General features: G+C 42.2%; 1 protein-coding gene across 3 annotated transcripts in view; it reads left to right on the top strand.

Moving 5' to 3' along the window:
* Window positions 1-367: 367 nt before the first annotated feature.
* Window positions 368-17,857, top strand: part of prex1 (phosphatidylinositol-3,4,5-trisphosphate-dependent Rac exchange factor 1) — an 80,980-nt gene continuing 63,490 nt past the window's right edge. Inside the window, exon 1 of one of the 3 annotated variants that reach the window (XM_063463786.1) lies at window positions 368-775. In XM_063463786.1, the coding sequence (XP_063319856.1) occupies window positions 632-775 (144 nt within the window). In that variant the 5' untranslated portion in view covers window positions 368-631. The remainder of the gene's footprint in view (window positions 776-17,857) is intronic. The other 2 variants (XM_063463784.1, XM_063463785.1) reach the window with 2 other exon arrangements.

Raw genomic sequence — 17,857 nt, 5'->3', positions numbered from 1 at the left:
TGTGTTTAGCTCACTAGTATCGTATTTGACTAAGAAGGAGAAACGCCAGCAAAATTAAGAATACCTGTATGACTTGTACCTGTTAACCGTCTGCTTTTCTACAAAGGCAGCTTAAAGTTCAGTATTTGTTGTTTTAGGCGAGCTGCGTTTGGGTTATTTATAGTTTGTTGCCTTTGGGGCCCCTTTAGTACCATGGAAAATGGGATACTCGGGGAGTTTACCTAATAGTATCAGACTGTAGCTTGTACGCATTTAAAGCTACTGTGTCTGTAGCTCTCGGTGTCCAGAGCAATAGTGAGCTCTCTCTATGTGTCTGGCAGGCAGCGGGTCCCTCCCCCTCCTCCTCCTCCCCTCTCTCCGCTTTGCTGCCTCGCTCGCTCGCTGGCTCTCAGCTGCTGCCGCTGCTGCTGTGACTGCGCTCACTCCGCCGGGCTCTCTGCTTGTTGTTTGGTACTTTTGGTGAACTTTTCTTCCAGTGTTTCGCAACAGTGCTCTGCGAGGTTTTCGGGAAAAACTTCCTAATGCAAAAATGGACTGAAGCAACGACCCGACAACGTGCGGATACTTAGGGGGAGAAAAAAAGGAGAGTATTTCTGTAGAGAGCGACCTTTCTGAGGGTTGAGTTACCGTCATGGAAGAGGACGACGGGCATCAGGAGAACGGTATCCCCGCAGCCAAGGACTCGGACCGACAGCAGCGGCTGAGGCTGTGTGTTTTAAATGAAATACTGAACACCGAGAGGGATTATGTTCGGACATTGCTTTTCCTCCAGTCGGTAAGTTTGACATCCTCTCGCAAGTGTGTCTCCCATACACTGGCAGAACATGATGCCAAACTCCAGTTACAAATCTGTATATTAGCGGATGTTTTTCATTTATTTCCGGATGCACGCTCATCTCGTGTGTTGTTCTAGATGTTTTTCCAATCCCCAGGCTACTCTTTTTAAATCGGCATACACAGAGAAGACTGAGAAGCTGCCTTTGCAAGGAAAAAACAAACGCAAAAAAGCAACCCACCCCAAAGATCTAATCTAATCTGTCAGATTAAACCACAATAAATTTGCATTCAGTTTGGCGTGATTCTGTGTCCACGCGGGCTGCTTGAACTTTTACTTCAGCGCTGTCTGTGAACGCTTCTTCTGTAGGAACGAACTTGGGACGCGCAGTTGCCGTTTGCTGCTGTTTGCGTGGCTTTAATTGCGACGCAGACTGCCGCTGACAGCTTTGAACGACCTGCTTGCATCTGAGGCTGCTGTTATCAATGAAAACTTTTGAGATGTTAAACCGTGTGTCTTGGGACGTCTGCAGGGACTCATACATATTTAGTGTTTTGAGAGGAGGGTGGTGGTGTTATTCTCACCTTTCCATTGTGTGTTAAAGCTCAGGCTTGAAACAAACAAAGGAGAGCCCAGTTCGCGCATGCATTTTTTTCAAATACAAATAAATAGGTATTCATGAACATCACACCCTGCCACGCCTCCTTTTTTCAGACAACGATAAGAAGCCGTTTGCTTATTCGCTCTTTGTACATCAGCTACCTCATGAATGAACGTCCTGGTAATTTTGCATGCTCCATTCAGCCGCCGAGCACAGCGCGAGTATAGATGGCACCCACCTGCAGGGGGACTATTCAATTTGTCACTTCCCCTTGTCATTTTCCGTTGGCCTTTCCTCCCCTCATCCCCGCCTTGTCATCTCTGGTAATTGTACAGTGCAGGTGGCTCCTGCCTCCAGCTGAGACTCAAAACCACAGCGTGGTTAACTCCACCTCGCTGCATTTAATGTGATGACTATAATGTGACCTTACTTATTTTTCTTTTATATACAATGGCTTATTTGTCTGCTTCAGGGAAATTCCCACTGTCGTTGCCCCTTCCACATAAAGGTCAGGGCAACTACAGAATATCGTCTATCTTTTGCACCCTGCCGACTCCATGGCTTTGATTCTCATCATTTTCACTTTGCCTTTAAAAAACAGTTTATGGTTTATGACCCGACCTGGTGATATTGCGTTTTCTGGTGTGTTTTTTTAACATTTCAACATATGACACATTTTTGCTAAACATGTCACGGTTCCCTCTTTCCTCTCTGCTGTCACGTGTTGAACTTCCTCAAAGTTCTTGAGGTGACCGGTGCAGAAGGCTCACCGCACCGCCGTGTCATGCCATTCGTGCTGCATGGCATTTTCAGAGTTATACCTACGTAATATAACTTCACAGTTCTGTATCCAGCTCAACAGTGGACTCAATTGAGGCTTATCTTCTGTTGCAAGATGGCAAAGGGACATGCTTTGACCTCCCTCCACTCTCACCACGCACAATGGTAATGATGAAGTCTCAACGGTTTATCAGGGAAGTCTGAACATCTGAAAGCTGTCAGTGCTTCGTGCCCTTCACCATACCCCGGCCTATCATCACGTGAGCTGGGAGTCTTTTGATTTAAGCCACACGGTGTTTAGCCTGAGGCAAGTGATATGGTCTGGCTTGTGTGATGTAATGTTATCGCCAGGGTCTTTTCATAGAATAGTCTCTATGCCCATTTCATGAGCCAATGAGATTTTGTTTTAAAAGTAAATACTACCATTTGGCAACTACTCAATACAATCCATCATCTTTAAAAAAAAAACATTTTTTTAAATGCCAATTATATCCAGCGATGTTCTGCTGCAGAAACTGACAGGTTGGTTATTTGTATCATCTTGTTAACAAGTGTTTCTTTGGATCGGAATGCATGTCTGCGAATGCCTTCGTTAACAGTCATCTTCACGTGTGGGTACATGGCACTAAAGAGGCCTGATGGCAAAACACACTGCCTACATGTGACACTGTCCACTGAATTTTCACCTGGGGGGGTGGGCGGGTGATGAGGTGCTTACACTGCTAAAGACAAACATGAGGATCCAGAACAAAACGAGAAAAGAAGCCTCGCTCTCCACCACCTCCTCCAAGGCCAATCCTTCGCCAATCCCCCCCTCCACCACCCAGTGTTTTCTGACCAGGGTCCAGCTCGGCAGAAAACCCTCAGTGAGAACCCTTGCTGGGAGCCAAGGCTATGTCACCATGCAGCTCACTGTGGTGTTGATAAGGAAAAGTCTGGCTGTGGGAGCTCAGAACATATGTTTCCAGTAAAGATACAGATAGGTTCAGTAAGGGTGTGGGCAGATAGTTTGGGGATGCGTAAGCCCCATAGTGTAAAAAAAAAAAAAAAAGGCTGAGATGGGCAGCCTATTTAAATAAAATGGTAATAAGTAGGGTTTTTGTTCAGCTTCTCAGCTTTTTCTCACCCTTCCTCATTGCTTAGATAACTCCCACATTTCCCAGAATGCAGCTCATTCACAGTGCATTGAATACTAATGCATTTTGCTGTGTAATGAAAAGTGAATTTTGCCTGTGACTAGAACACAGCACAGTTTACGCTTGAACAGCTTTCAAGTCCAGGCATGCTATTGTCACACCATGTGTGTTGAATGTAATTGCCACTTTATTTAGTTTTGATTGTGTGAAACTCACACTAAGATGCGAATAATCTTAACCCTGTGAAGTCTATCTACCCCCCCACCCTTTAACCTTATTCCCTAGAAATAGATTAGTTCCCCTCTGAATGTAGCGTTTGGATTACTTCTCATCATCAGTTATGACTTACTTAATTTTTCAGTGTACTGATTCTTTTTATGCATGTCAGCTTCTCTCTTATCTGTAACCACTCGCGCTATGATTTTGTTTTCTGGTCTTGCTGAGGGTTTTTTTTTTATCAGCTGATAGTACAGTAGCTGTTGACCATCTTCATCATCTCCATTGCCTTATCATTGATTTATTTTCCACCTCCCTTTATGCACTTTAAAAACCCAGTGGAAAAAAAGCCCTTAGCAGAGCAGCTTCTCAGCTGCAATGATTGCAATGACACACACACAAAAAGAGATGGTTATCCGGCTTTGGCACCTCAGCCATTCTGCATGTCACTCATCCCTTGGCAATTACCAGCGCCAACAAGCTCATCCAATGTGCTGTAGGGAAGCGTGTGGGGATAGTGGTGAGGACAAGAGGTGAGAAGGGGGTTGGGGGTGTGTGAAAAGAGGGATTAGAGGATTCATTTTTTCCCCCTCACTGTTATCGCAGCAAATCTCTAAATCTATTAACTCTTTGAGCAGATCGGAAGCTGTCACATTTAACAAGCTGCTTCCTTTTTATGAAGATTGCTGTGCTCTTCAAGCTTTTGTCGTGATGCGTTCCCTTGTTTGTTTGTGTGAAATAATCACTTCCTAGCTCAATAGATTTATGGGAATTTTCTTCAGGGTATGGTTTAATCTGCGCAGCTGGATTTTCCCAGCCATGATGCACCAAAATACTAGACTATCTGTGATAGGAATGTGGTCGGTGGCGTCATACCTGCTAGATGTGAGGGATTTTCCTTGAATGCCATGAATATGGTTGGTTGTCATTTAGGACTGTTTTTCTTTTTTGACCAGGCTGACCCATGTCTCGGTGAATCCTGGAAATGAGTGGCCGATAGTTTTTTTTCTTGGCTTGTGACCTTCCTTCTTAATTCTGAAAAGTGAGTGATGGAAAAGAGTCGAGTGACCGCAGAGGTCCTGTCAGTGCTGCGGGATAATAGGAAACATCTGGAAGGACTGTGACCTTTACTTTGGGCCACACACAAGTGAGAGTACTCATCCGATGCTAACCTGCGCTGCCATGAAGAAGTGAAATTGTGTTTTGATGCTAGACTTTTTTTTCTTTTCTTTTTTTTTTACACCTCTTTGGCTGTAGCTGAGCAAACAGGATGACATGGGTACACACATCCTATATGTAGTGCTCACAAAGGTAAACATGCAGATAGACAGCTCCAAGCTTCCCCCTGCAAGCACAAGCCTGTGTCTACCTTTTTCCTACTTTCCTATATAATGTCCATTCCTATTCCTATTCCCCCCCTTTTTTTGTCTGGTCCATCTTTCTCTCTCTCGTTCGCTGTCCCTCCTTAGTTGTAAAGACCAGCATCGGATTTCTCTGGGCTTGGGCGTATAAATAGCTTAAGATTCTAGCTCTCGTCGTAGCCACAACGCTGGTGGTTTCAGTTCACTGCAGCCTTTAGCTGAAGTCACACACACTCCACATATATGAGTGAGGGCATTGGGGGGCAGCCTGTGGAGACTGAACAGCAGGTAGAATAGTTACTGTGGCAGACTGCTGGGACTTTTTGAGGGTTTTTAATATTGTTGGGCTTTAAAAGCCCTGCTGCACAAACTTGGGAGTGTGGACAGTCTTCTTAGAGTCTTCTCATACAGCATGTAACTTGTAGGTTAATCAAACCTGTAAATAGTCCGTGCCTCTGAATGCAGCTGAATAATCAGTACTTGCTTTGGCTTTTGTGTTAACTGTACTTCAGTTCATTACATAAGCTGCAAATTTTCATATAAATAAAGTTTCAAGCTGCTGCTGCTGTGCACCCATCCATCACAGTCTGGACAATTGGTACCTTGCAGCGCGGGTACTGTGCCAGACGAACTTATTGCAATGTCGGGGTGGTAAATGTCAGTTTCCAACTTAATCTCTGTGCTTTTTTTAGTCATGTGTTTTCTTTGAAGCATAAGACTGCAGCAGGAATTTAAAGTATTCAAGTTAACAAGTCTAAACCACTGTAACACCCAGAGGCATGATGCAAAAGCAAAGAAAAGCTTCCTTCCCTTTCCAAGAGATGCTTGCAGATTATCAGAAAAAATCCCTTTTTACTGTATCCAAGAATTTTCTTAGTGATTTCTCTCTTAGTAGTAGCATTTTAAGAAGTGGAGCTATTCAGGAGTGTGTCCTTTCAAATCTGTGATCTACAGAGGTCAGTAGCATTTCATCAGTTTGCATATCAATGTGTCAGATATCAGATCATGTAATGTCTGGCGAGAACTTGGACATTCACTGTTTTATACCGGCTGGAAATGGTAAAACCGCGTATGTGAAGCACTGTGCTTTTTAACAGGCTGATATAAGATACAGCAGATGACATGGGCTGAATAGTAAAAGCAAGGCAACGTGACACCTCCAGTGTTCTTCGAGATCACATCGTAGTCTGGACGAAGTTGGCGCATGTACTTTCTTAGGGGAGACACCGGGTGCAGCGACTGTGCAGCGTGGTGAAAAGGTAGCAGGATGGACGGATGTCTGCAGAATGACTTTGCACAAGCTCTCCCTTGAGGGTTTAGTTTACAGACCGAGGCAGCAGGATTACAATGTTTGTTTGCTTTTTTAAATACTACCAGATGTGGGTCTTCTTTCAGGAGGGGGTTAAAGGTCATTTGGCTGATAGAAAAATGCTGGACTAGTACATCTTCACACAAAACTTATTAAGGGTACTGACTGTGGCAAAGATAATTGGTAAATCATGGACAAGCTTACCAAGCCAGTTAGTTTTAATTATACAGACTAATATAACAAACTGCCAGTTTGCCTCACAGGGCTTTAGAGTCACAGTACACAAAGCTCTGCCTTTTTCATTTTTTATTACTTTCTGATCAACTAGAAATGTTGTGATCTGGCAAACTGAATATTGCTCTGTCCACCTGGTGAATCCCCATCTAAGGGTTATTCATGTTTTACTTTGAATTTTTTTAACTCTTCATTAACAACAAGGTTCTTTTTGATTGGCCAAATGGAGTTTACACAGTTACTTCAACCTCACGCCATTTCACCTACCTGGGGAAAGTTTCCATAAGCATTATCTTCTTGGTTGTGCAGTCACTACTTAATTTTAAGTCTTTTTCATACTTGTTAGAGACAAATATGCATCATAAAAGAGAGGCTCATAGACAGCTCATAATGCATATGGTGTCATTGTTATGTAGCTGCTATGTTGTACAACCAGGATTTATTTCATAATGATCATTTTAAACCAGAAGCTCAGACACTGCACTCCTGCTTTTATATAAAGCAGCAGACAGTACAGATTGAGCATGTCAGCTGTATGTGATGGCCTGAGTGGTGGAGTGAACACCCAGAACATCGCAAGATTTTCTTTTCCAGCTAAATGCCACAGCTACAAACAAAGAACATTTCCACTGTTATCCTGAAATTGTTTTTGACACGACTCACTTAATTAATGAGCTTCGAGATAAACAATTTACCAACCAGCCAACTGGTAAGGCTCTTTGGCGTTTTCTGTTTTCAACCCCCCCGCTAGTCAAAGAAGCTCCGACAATGTTGTGGTAACTGTTCATGACAGCTGCTGACAAAATCTTGGGCATGGTAGCTGAAGGGCTTTTATTTTGGCATTTGCGAGTTGTGGTGACATTTTTGCCAACTCACGTGGCTTTATAAAAGGCTTGAGTCATACATGCGGGTACCGTAAAGTTTTTGTTCTCATGTGCTGACAGGAAAACTTTTAAGAAAAATGTTTTGATATGGCACATTAACATGTTCAGTTTTCAGTTTTCTATCCATCCTGCAGGGACTCTTCAGCTTCCAAGAGCTTTTGCAGGATAGATAGTGGTTTTTATTTATTTTCTTCTTCTTTTTTATTCACCAGACCTATTGTCTCTTTATCACAAAATTAAATGTGGCTCACTATTTAACTTGCTCTGTGGCTGAATATGGTGAATCAAAATCGACCTGCAAATATCACTTCTAGAAGTGGAAACTTACCCCGGCGTTTGCTGCATTTGTGGCTGCCAAAACGAGAAGTGAGATAGGATGTAGGTTTGTGCTTTCAGAGACTGAGAAGTGTTTTTTTTTTTTCAGACAGGCAGGGCTTTGACTAGCTGCTGTCTGCCCATTTAATGGCGTTCTCTATCAGGCTGGTAAATGCTGTTTAAGTCAGAACCAGCGAACAGTCTCTGTGATCTTCCCCCTTGCTTTGCCAAAGAGCCATTATGGTGTAATGTAAGCCACTAATTTGTGTCTTTGCCACCATTCAATTTCCTCCCTCTCTGTCCCTGTAACCTTGTTTATGTCTGCTCAGCTGCATGTTAGGTGTGGCATTCGTACTTTGGTTTTGCTTGGATGTGTACATGAAGGCAAACTGCAATGTTCTCTTGGATAAACACGTATGAATATCATGGAGTTTAGCTTGAGTGATCACCTGTGCTACATCAACTGGTTAGCCAGCAGTGTCACAGGTCACTGATGGCTCACTCAGCTTTATATTTGCCACACTCTGGTCCAGTCTGTGATACCGGTGTCTGTCAACACCCCCCCCTCCCCCTAGCCCCAGCCCCCCCAAAAAAACCAAAAAAAACCCAACCAAGTGTACAAATGTCCAGATGGCCTCTCCAATCTGGTCCATGATGTTATCTACTGATCAACACATGTCACCACTCTACAGGACAGCAACTTAGAAAAAAATTGTTGTGGATGTTCCCTTTAAAGACAAAATGTAATTTGAGCCATGTGGGCTACAGGTAGAGACATTTGTAATAGGTTTTGAGATGGCTGTAACATTCAGTGAAACAAATACACAGATGTTTCCATTTCCAGCGTGTCGTCCAAGTATATAAGAATAAGTGTTCTGTGCTTCTCTGTCTTTTGTTCCTGTAGTGAGAGTGGTAGAATTGATATTAAGCCTGAAAAATGTGTCCGATGCTGCCTAACGCATAAAGAACTGGACACATTGCAGTTTTTTTTAGTCCACATTGCAGCAGATACATAAAACGAATACAAAAGGAGTCATACATTTGCTGGTTTCATTTATGAATGATTATTAGGACCACAGGTCTCCTCCTGGAAGTTTTCTCTTTTGTAGTTGGGAGCAGCTTGTACAACAAAATGTGCAAAGCAACTTTGTGCAATACTGGACAGAAATGTCAGCAAGCTCAGAAATTTAAATTGTAAAATTCTAGCAACTGTGGAACCTTTTGAAAGTATAGTTTTGAAAGCCTAACATGCTTACTGAGACAGTCTCAACAATTTGTCATCTGAGGTGTCCAAAATATGTAGTCCGCATATTCATCGTGTGTCATCCATTCATTTGTACAGCAGGGTTGTGATGAATACCCAGTCTTAAACAGGAAGTATTCGGTCCAGCGCTTTCTGCCTGTCCTCTGTCGCGGAGGCACTGTGTCATCCCCCTGTCGTGTTTAGTTTCCGCCCATGTGAACAGCTCAAAGAGCCCTGAAGTTTAAAGTCCTTCAAAGCGGAAGTGAGCGAGATGGGGAGGGGGAAAAAAAACTGGACGAGGCTCAAAGAAGACTTTGTGTTTTGGTGATTGGCGCTGCCAAAAAGGCTTTCTCTTGGAAGACAGCAAGGCACTGGTTGGTGGGTGAAGGGGAGCTGAGGGAGTTTTTGGAGGGTTGGGGAAAGATGTGAATTACGGCCTGAGAGAAAAAGAATTCTCCTAAGGTTTGCTGGGGTCCCTCATTATGGCAACGCCACGGGCCATTCTCTGGCTCTGCTGCACCCAGGCCACAAAGAGGGGATTTCTTCATTTATTTATTCAATTTCATGCCATGTCGACCCCTAAATGGCCCCATTCCCTCTCCAAAATGCCCCGTCTCCCTTTGTGACTAGCCACTCCAATCCTCTTTCCAAAAAAGAGAGATCCTTAATGGGTGCATTGTTTTAAGCTTGTTGTTGTTTTCTCTTGGATGAGAAGGGGTAGAAAGCTTGAGGCTGGTGACCTGAGAACTCGCTTAGAAAACGCCTGAATCTGTGGATCTGTGGTTCTGTTTGAGGTTTGCTTCAGTAGGTGTGGGAACCACAGCGAATTGAAAAGAGGCTCTGAGGGCCTGCTAGAAAAACCTTGACAAGTGTTCAAGCTTGTTCTTGATATACGGGGTCTCTTGTGAGATATCTGAATTGAGTGAGATGGCCCAGCATTGTTGCTGAATGCTGATGTAGCCGTGGGTAGGCAGAAAAAATGCCCTAGTTCTGTTCCCATTAACACTATTGGCCCTCTCATCATGGAGAGAAATAAGGAAAAAAATGTACTCTCAAAGAAGATAATCAAGTTTGATATTTACAGTAAAGCAACAATGTGCTTAGGACAGCACAGTCTGATTGGATTTCTAATAGCAAGTCTAACACACTCCAAACTCTGCTTGTTGAAAGGATTTAATCCAGACAAATGGCTAAGGAAACATTTGACATGTACATTATGTAACCATTATACCACATTGTTATTGATTTCCTATACATTACATTCATATTTGCACTTGCTGTTATGAGAAATGGGATGCATACATGGTGATGGCAGCAAAACAAATGCTAATATCCTTCGCCACTTGTCACACATATTGCTGTTTATTATGAAACCTGTTAAAGCATTAATGTCATTGTCTAACAGGTCCAAGCTAAGTATGTGTGCTCACTGGGTTTCGTTTAACTACCGAAAACGACCTAAATTATTTATCCAGCCTTGACGAGAATTCGTTTGACTGACAGCGCTTTACTTTTCTTTTCTTTTCTGTATAAACTTTCACCTCAGCTTCTAATATGGCAGCTGAGATCTACGTGCACAAGTTTGCCGTTCTACGGTCCTTGGTTATTACAGATAACATTGGCCGATACTAAGTGTTGAGCTTGAAAACAACCTCAGCCGCACACTGTGAGTGACCCTTAACATCCTGTGCTCGTGGCTGCTAACTTCGACTCCGAATGCGTGGTCGCCTCCCGTGTTGCAACATGACCTAGTTTGACACTTGTTACATTACTTCTTGATATTTTCATGTTGGCTTCATCCATTCATTGGTGAAAGGAAATGTGAAATGTGAAAGGGTAAATAAAATTTTGTAGCTTTTTTTTCATCAGTGGCGTGTTTTATTAGTTTTTTTTTTTAATATGTAAGATTCTTTGCCAACAAGAAGGCTTTCACCTAAAAACAGATAAATAGGAGATGAGTCATGTTTCATAGTTTGCTTTAGCAGCAGGTAGAAAGCTGCGTTGAGAAGCAGACAAAGCAGACGTGAAGGCAGCAGGCATCTTACTAACTGTCCACTGGAGCGAAAACATAGCCTTCACCAACATATGGTCCATCTGCATCTTCACACCTTACTGTCTGGCCCTTCTTCGCTCTGATAAACCTCAGCATCTAGCAACACTCACCGCCCAATCAAACCCACAATGACACTTTGGCTGTCAGTCATAATAAATGCTGCCTTATGCCTTGCATGACAAGAGACATAAGCGTTTGGTATGATTGCACTATTTTGGGTTTAAGGCGATGACAAGCTGTAAACCTGAAGCTTCTGCAGTGGGTGTCCGTTAAAAATGAAAATAACCTAAAGCTTATAGTTTTCCATTTCAGTCCATTCATTTTTATCCACACCAATAAATAACATTAACTTCCATTCGCCTTTGCAGCATAGCTAAAAAAAAATCAATTAAAAAAATCTGCAATTCCTTAGTCTTGAGAGCACGGTGTGATTTATTTCTTTGTTACAGCTTGGTTGCACGCTAGCACAAAGCCGTCAGACTTTACTTAGAACACAGCTGGCCCTCAAACATCTCGTATACTTCCTTTTCACAAAAGCCACACTTCCTGTCCAGAAATGGCATCTGCTGCTTTTGTGTCGAGAGGAGCTGCTTCATTCTGCCGACGTGTTTGTTTTCCTTTCTCGCCTGACTTCAGCCGCCTATGTTCTCGAGAAGAAAACTAAATTCTTGTCGTCGAATTTGAGCGTCAAAAAAAGACAAAGAAAAGCACTGGCCTTTGTTCTGTGCCATTGCTCTGTTTTCACTTCCTGTTTGCATGTCATACAGTCGCGCAGAGGCATGCGTGTGCACTTCTTCTGTTGCAGTTTGGGATTTTTTGACTTGTCTTCAGTTTTTCTTGCACACACTTTTTTTCCAATAAACAGAAAAACAGAAAAAAACGAGTGACTCAGTTTGGTGGGATCCCCCAAACTTACTTCAACCTGCTCACATGCTGCTTGAACAAGTGGCACATTTGACAGCATTCAATTTGTGGGAGAAAGTGATGCATGTATATCCATGAACTGTACATGAACTGTCTGGCACCAACATATTTTTTTGAGTGATATTGGAGTGATATAGACAGTCACTATGAAGTTGCACTTTCCAGTGCCATCACTGCCATCCACACTAAAGTACCCACTACTGCTGTTTGTAGAAGTGTATTTAAATTTGCAGTAACTTGCACACTAATTTTCATATTTTCAGTAGACATGAGGGCAATTTTGAGGTTTCACACACAGCATTTTACTGAAAATCTTGTAAATAGTCATCTACGCCAGATAAGTTATAAGTGAAATCAGAGGTGTGGGTGTGGGGTTGGGAAAATGCTAACAAAAAGCTGGTTTGCAATATTAAGCTAGCATGCATATTTCTAGAGAAAAAAAGACTCTTTAGGCCATTGTCATATTTAAAGCTTGCTTTTAAGGTCTTTTTTCTACATGTGAAAAATAAAGTTTTAACAAGACTCTCAGTCCTTTAAAAAACTAAATGTAACCCATGATTTGATAGCTTGTAGATGTGCCTTTAGCAGCAATAACTTGCAATAACAAGCAATCTGCCCTACTTTTCTGTACAAGATTGCTTCACTTGATTGAGGTTTGAGGGCATTAATTTATACACAGCTCTCATAGGGTCCTGCCACACAATTTCAGTCAGGTGACTTCTTAAGGCTTTGCCTTGTATATAGTCAACTGCAATGTCCTGTGGCTGCAAAATCCTCAGCCCTCCACCACCGTGCTCGACGGTTGATATGCTTTGTTTGGATTTCATTGCTGTGCATTATGACTTAACATCTCCACTTTGCTCTCATTTGTCCGAAAGACATTGTTCCAGACGTTTTGTGGTTTGTTTGTTTATTTGTAAACCTAAGCCATGCTGCTATGTTCTTTTTACAGAGAAGTGACTTTCTCCAAGCATGCCATACTTGTTTAGCTGTTTTCTAATTGTGCTGTCATTAACCTTCACATTTAATGTGTTAACTGAGGCCTTTAGAGTCTCTTGTTTTATTTTTTTCCGGTTTCTCTGAGCAGTGCACAGTCTGCCCTTGAGGTGAATTTGTTGGGATGTCCATTCCTACCACATTGTGGTATTGTGTTAACACATACCTGAAAGAAGTCCGTTTGTTTAGCTGCACCTGGCAGCTACATACTCTCTTACTTCCTATGAAAGCAGCAAGGATGTACTTGGGTTTTTCACAAAGTTGCAAAGAGCGATGTGAAAACTTTATCACACGACTGTATTTGGTTTCTCTCATTGTACAGCTAATTAAAAAAGCTTTAGTTTGACTCTCACTATTTAAATTCCAAAGCGATAAACATAACTTTCATGCTTGAACTACAGCGGCTCTTTTCGATCCCTGTAAAGAGTCACAGCTAAGAAATTTTAATAATAGCTGACATTTTCCTGTGTATTGCTCTCATCATTGTGAGTTTCAACCCCAGTGAGTTTCTCTAAGTACTTTCAGAAGCGTTGTGGGCTTTTGAGGCCCAATAGGGAGAAAAAAAAACAGAAAGAGTTTTTAATAATGATTGAGCAACAGTAAAGAAAACTTGAGCAAAATAATAAGGGACACTGCAAAGTTTGCATAACAGCAGTGTGGATTTTTAAATGTCTAACTGCCAAGAATTTCATATATATGTAAAAAAAAAAAAACAAAAAAAAAAAAACAAAGATGTGATCACAGTGTGATGATACACTTTGAGAATGACTTTCAACTACTTCCTGTATGGAGGATGTTGGAGTTTCCAGTATATATCATAATGAAATGTCAGTGGGTACAATGCTGCATCAGTGTGCTTGGCAGCTACTTTGTGGTTTGCCAAGGAGCTTCTGGTTGTGTTACTTGTCTCCTGTGGGATTGCATCACGAGCAGCTTTCCCTTACTGCCATTCACCCCTGTGGCATCATGTGCAATATCCTCGCTGTGCTCTGTGCTGCAGCTGAGCCCTCCTCCGAGCCAGTCTGACTCATTGTTATGAGTCCAGAAGTATCACAAAACTGAGTCTGTGTCCCATATGACCAACTATTATTAACACACTGATTGATATCATTGCTATTTTTAGGTATTGAAGCGTAACAAGGTGCGCCATCTAATGCGATCTACACAGGAAAACCAGTGCGGGAGAGGCTACACTGCACTCTCTCTTTTCATCCCCCTACTGTTTTTGATTTGTTGGTGAGCTTTTTAAACACCGTCATGCCCTTTTCCATCTCCATCAAATTCATAGTGAACTGACTCAGATTTCAGACATCTAAACACAGACTTGTCAGCCCGAGCCAGTGCAGGCAGGGTTGTTGTTGTTGTTCATCAGTCAAGCAAATATTATTCATCAATGTCTGATCCTCCACTAAACAGGATTACACAGACACACACATGCCTCGCCTTGCTGATGATGATGTGCTGATGTCAGAGAAGAGACAGATAAGGTCACCTGAGATGGAGATGGCGATATGAAAGTAAACAAGGACCCATCAGACGCATCTTGCCATCTCTGAGTGTGGTAATTAAGCAGTAATGAGCACAACAACTGCACACAGTGGTGTAGAGTAGAATTACAGTGTTCGTAAACAACTGGCTTAACTGCGTGCTGTGGAAAGAGCGGGTCTCGTCAATATACGTATCGTATTTCCAGTTTGTGTGCATGTGCGTAATGCTCTGAGATATTGTCCTCTCTATGCAAATCGTGCATGATTTGTAATATGCTGAGGGTCTTCTTAAAGTGCAGTCACATCTGCTTATGTTACGGTAGCACAATAGAAGGAGAAATATTGGATCTTTCACAGTGACAAAGCCAATAACATTCATAACTTGCCATATATCAAGTTATTTCGATTGCAGAGGAAGTTGAAACAAATGATGTCAGAGTATCTCTAACTTCTGCTTGAGCGTGACTGGCAGGAAGTTACAGTCTCTGGTGGTCATTAGTGGAAAGGCCCAATAAATAGTCAAATATGAAAATAAGCCCAGACTGCGGTTTGTCCAATTATGATACTTGGCTGTTTGTGCACAATGAACTGCTGTCCATCAGATGTCAACACATTTCCAATTACACCCATAATACCTTTCTCTGGGGCAATTTCCTGTTTCTGATTTCAATCACGCTCTGAAAAAAATTACTGGACAAACTGCGTAAAAGTCTCAGTTTGAGTAAACTTGGACATGCTTGGGGTGCATGCTCAGTTTATGCTCTGCACTGTCCTGTATTCTGGCTGCCCTGTAGCCTGCCTTAGTCATGATGGTGGACGGAGAGAGCCAATTTTCTCTCCAAATAAACCTGTCTTCTTTTGTGATGGAACAATGAAGACAGCCAATACAACTCTGGGGGAGACTGTCCTTGTTGGGGTTAGACTTTGACTGAAAGGAGTTCTTTGTTCCTTCTTCCTACCATCCTCCCTGCTGATTCCTGTCTCACCACATCTGTGTGGCACATTTTGTTAAAGGAGTGATTCCTGCCTGGATGGTAGCTGTCACAGAGGAATAAATGAATAAAAGATACTTTACACCTCACCGTCTCCTCCACCATTGTCCCCTTGCTCGTTGTTGTTTGTTCTGTTTTCACCCTTTGCCTCCTTGGCTCTTTTCTTCACCCGCCACACCCTCACTCAGCGCTAACGCTGTCTGAAAGCGACTGAGGAAAAGCTCTGTTTCCTGCCTGTCTCGTATCCTCTGCTGGGGAGCAATCTCTCACTTGAGTGACTCCTACAGTGTGGACACGGTACAAGCTGCCATATGGGAGATTTAATTAGTGTATGCCTCAAGCACAATCAGCTCCCTCCCCAAAAAACAAAACAAAAAAACAGTCGAGAACATGACAACTACCGCTTCCCTTTAATACTGGTCTTAATTAGCGAGGTCACAGCTCACTGCTGAGGAGCCGTGCTTTCTATTTTTGGTACGACTTACGCAAAAGCTAGTAAAGAGAGGCAGAAACAGAAAAAAAAGGCAGAGGAAATTATAAAATTGCTGCCTGACTGCTTGGTTGGCTGGGTTCTGTCTTTAGAGCGAACGTCTGATTAGGAGTGTCAGTCTTTAATTATGGGAAGTGACTTTCTGTAACTGGTGCTATGTGGGACTGCAGGGAGCGTGAAAAGGTTTTCTATAAATGCCACACTTCACCTAAATTACAAAAACTGATCCTGTTACTTAACATATGTAGTTATTTAGGCAGTTTGTGTTACAAAGGTGTCATTAGGTTTCACAGGGACTATTTTCTTAGTGGAGCATGTTCAACCTGACAACTCTAGCGTCGGATTGCACCTAATGCTGAATGTTTAATGCATTTTGAGTACTGAGCATCAAAAGCAGCCCATATTCAGTGCTGGTGGTCAGATTATTAGAGATTTTATAGGGGAAATTTTTGTGTCTTTAGTCGATATTTTGCTGTAGCTAAAATCTTTTTTCCCCTTGATTATGCATTTAGATCGTAGACATATTTTGCTAAGGGGGTAATATTAAAGCAAAGTGTTATACAATTCTATACCAGATAAGCTAAAATGCATTTAGCAACCAATCCTCAGTTTAATCCCTGCAAAAGCCAGAGATGCGGTGTTTTCCTCCGCTCTCTATCTGTGTTTGCTGTCTATCTTTAACCATAACTTTGGATGGAAGAAAGTATTGCTTTGCAACCTGCAATGAAACATTTATTGCATTGGCATTTGGCACTGTTAGTGATAATGTCCTATAACCTTTTTTACTAGAATCATGCATTATTTATTGATCCATTGTGCTCGTGTTGGGGTTGACACTGGATCTCACAACTTGAACCATAAAGCAAACACGTAGAAGCGGCACCTTTTAACATGACATTGTTGGCATGCATAAGGATCATGGTGTCATACTTTTGTACCAAAAGTATTGGGCGAAGGCTTCTTGTTTAGAGCAGTAGTCTCACTTAACCCAGGACTTCTTTGTAACGCCCTTGATTCACATGGAAAGCTATCAATTTCTAAATCTGAGGCAATGAAATGCAGGCAGACACAACAGCAGGTGCCGGGTTGATGAAGTAGGCTTCGGGATAGAGTTTTATTCGTCGGTTCGGGGATGCATATCTCCTTTCTGATATCCCTTTCTTTTCAGCCCAGTATTGGCGTCTGACGGGCAGTCAGACTGAGGCAGGTTAAGCCTGTCAGACACAGAGCAATAGACAGAGAAATGGGGAAGAGAGAATAAAAGAAACTGTTTGCAGATTCACTTCCCTTCTATTCACCATTTTTTTTCTTTTTTCCCCCAAGTCAGGATCTGATTGGCAGGCACTAACACACACAAAAACTGAGCTGCACACGCAAGCAAGCTCAACTTGACACGAGCCTTATTATGAGCCATGTTGGTGTAGTGCTGTGTGTAGACACTGCAACAGTGAAACAGTTCATTTTGGAGGATGTCTTACAGTTGAATGCTCAGGCGCCTTAGGATCCATACAGCGAGGCTTTAAGTGTAAAAGGAAAACACGTCTGGTCTTATTAGACCCAAGGGACAATGAAACAGCCCCAAAATGTCTGTTTGGTACCTGAAAAGACATTTTCATGAAGCATGTAAGAGTAAATGTGGTTTTCTGTTCAAAGGCTCATGTGGTTATGTCAATGCAATGAATCTGTCTGCACTGTATCTGTTTCCTCAAAGCTAAGATCACCTATATCCTAAATTTAAAACAGTCCCAAGAGGGAAGCTGGACTTCCACTTCCAGACCACTTTTTGCATGCACAAGTGATGGTGCATGATTACCAAAACCTAAAGCGACTAACGATTTCCAGCTATTCTCTTCCATTTTTATGTATATTCTTAGATGTGCATTCGGGGTATCAAACATAAGGCCGGGGGGCAGAATCTGTCTGACAAAGACTGTAAGCTGTTGAACTGGACAACTTTGGAAAATGTAAAGGAGTGTTTTAAGTGTTTAATTTAAGTTTTGCAACTTTTCCTGTTGATAAAGAACTTATCTTAGTTTTTCTTTGTAAAGAACATTTTTTAAT

Source organism: Pelmatolapia mariae, linkage group LG20, assembly GCF_036321145.2.
Source record: "Pelmatolapia mariae isolate MD_Pm_ZW linkage group LG20, Pm_UMD_F_2, whole genome shotgun sequence".
NCBI classification, from domain to species: Eukaryota; Metazoa; Chordata; class Actinopteri; order Cichliformes; family Cichlidae; genus Pelmatolapia; species Pelmatolapia mariae.
This window is presented reverse-complemented; position numbering and strand designations above follow the sequence as displayed.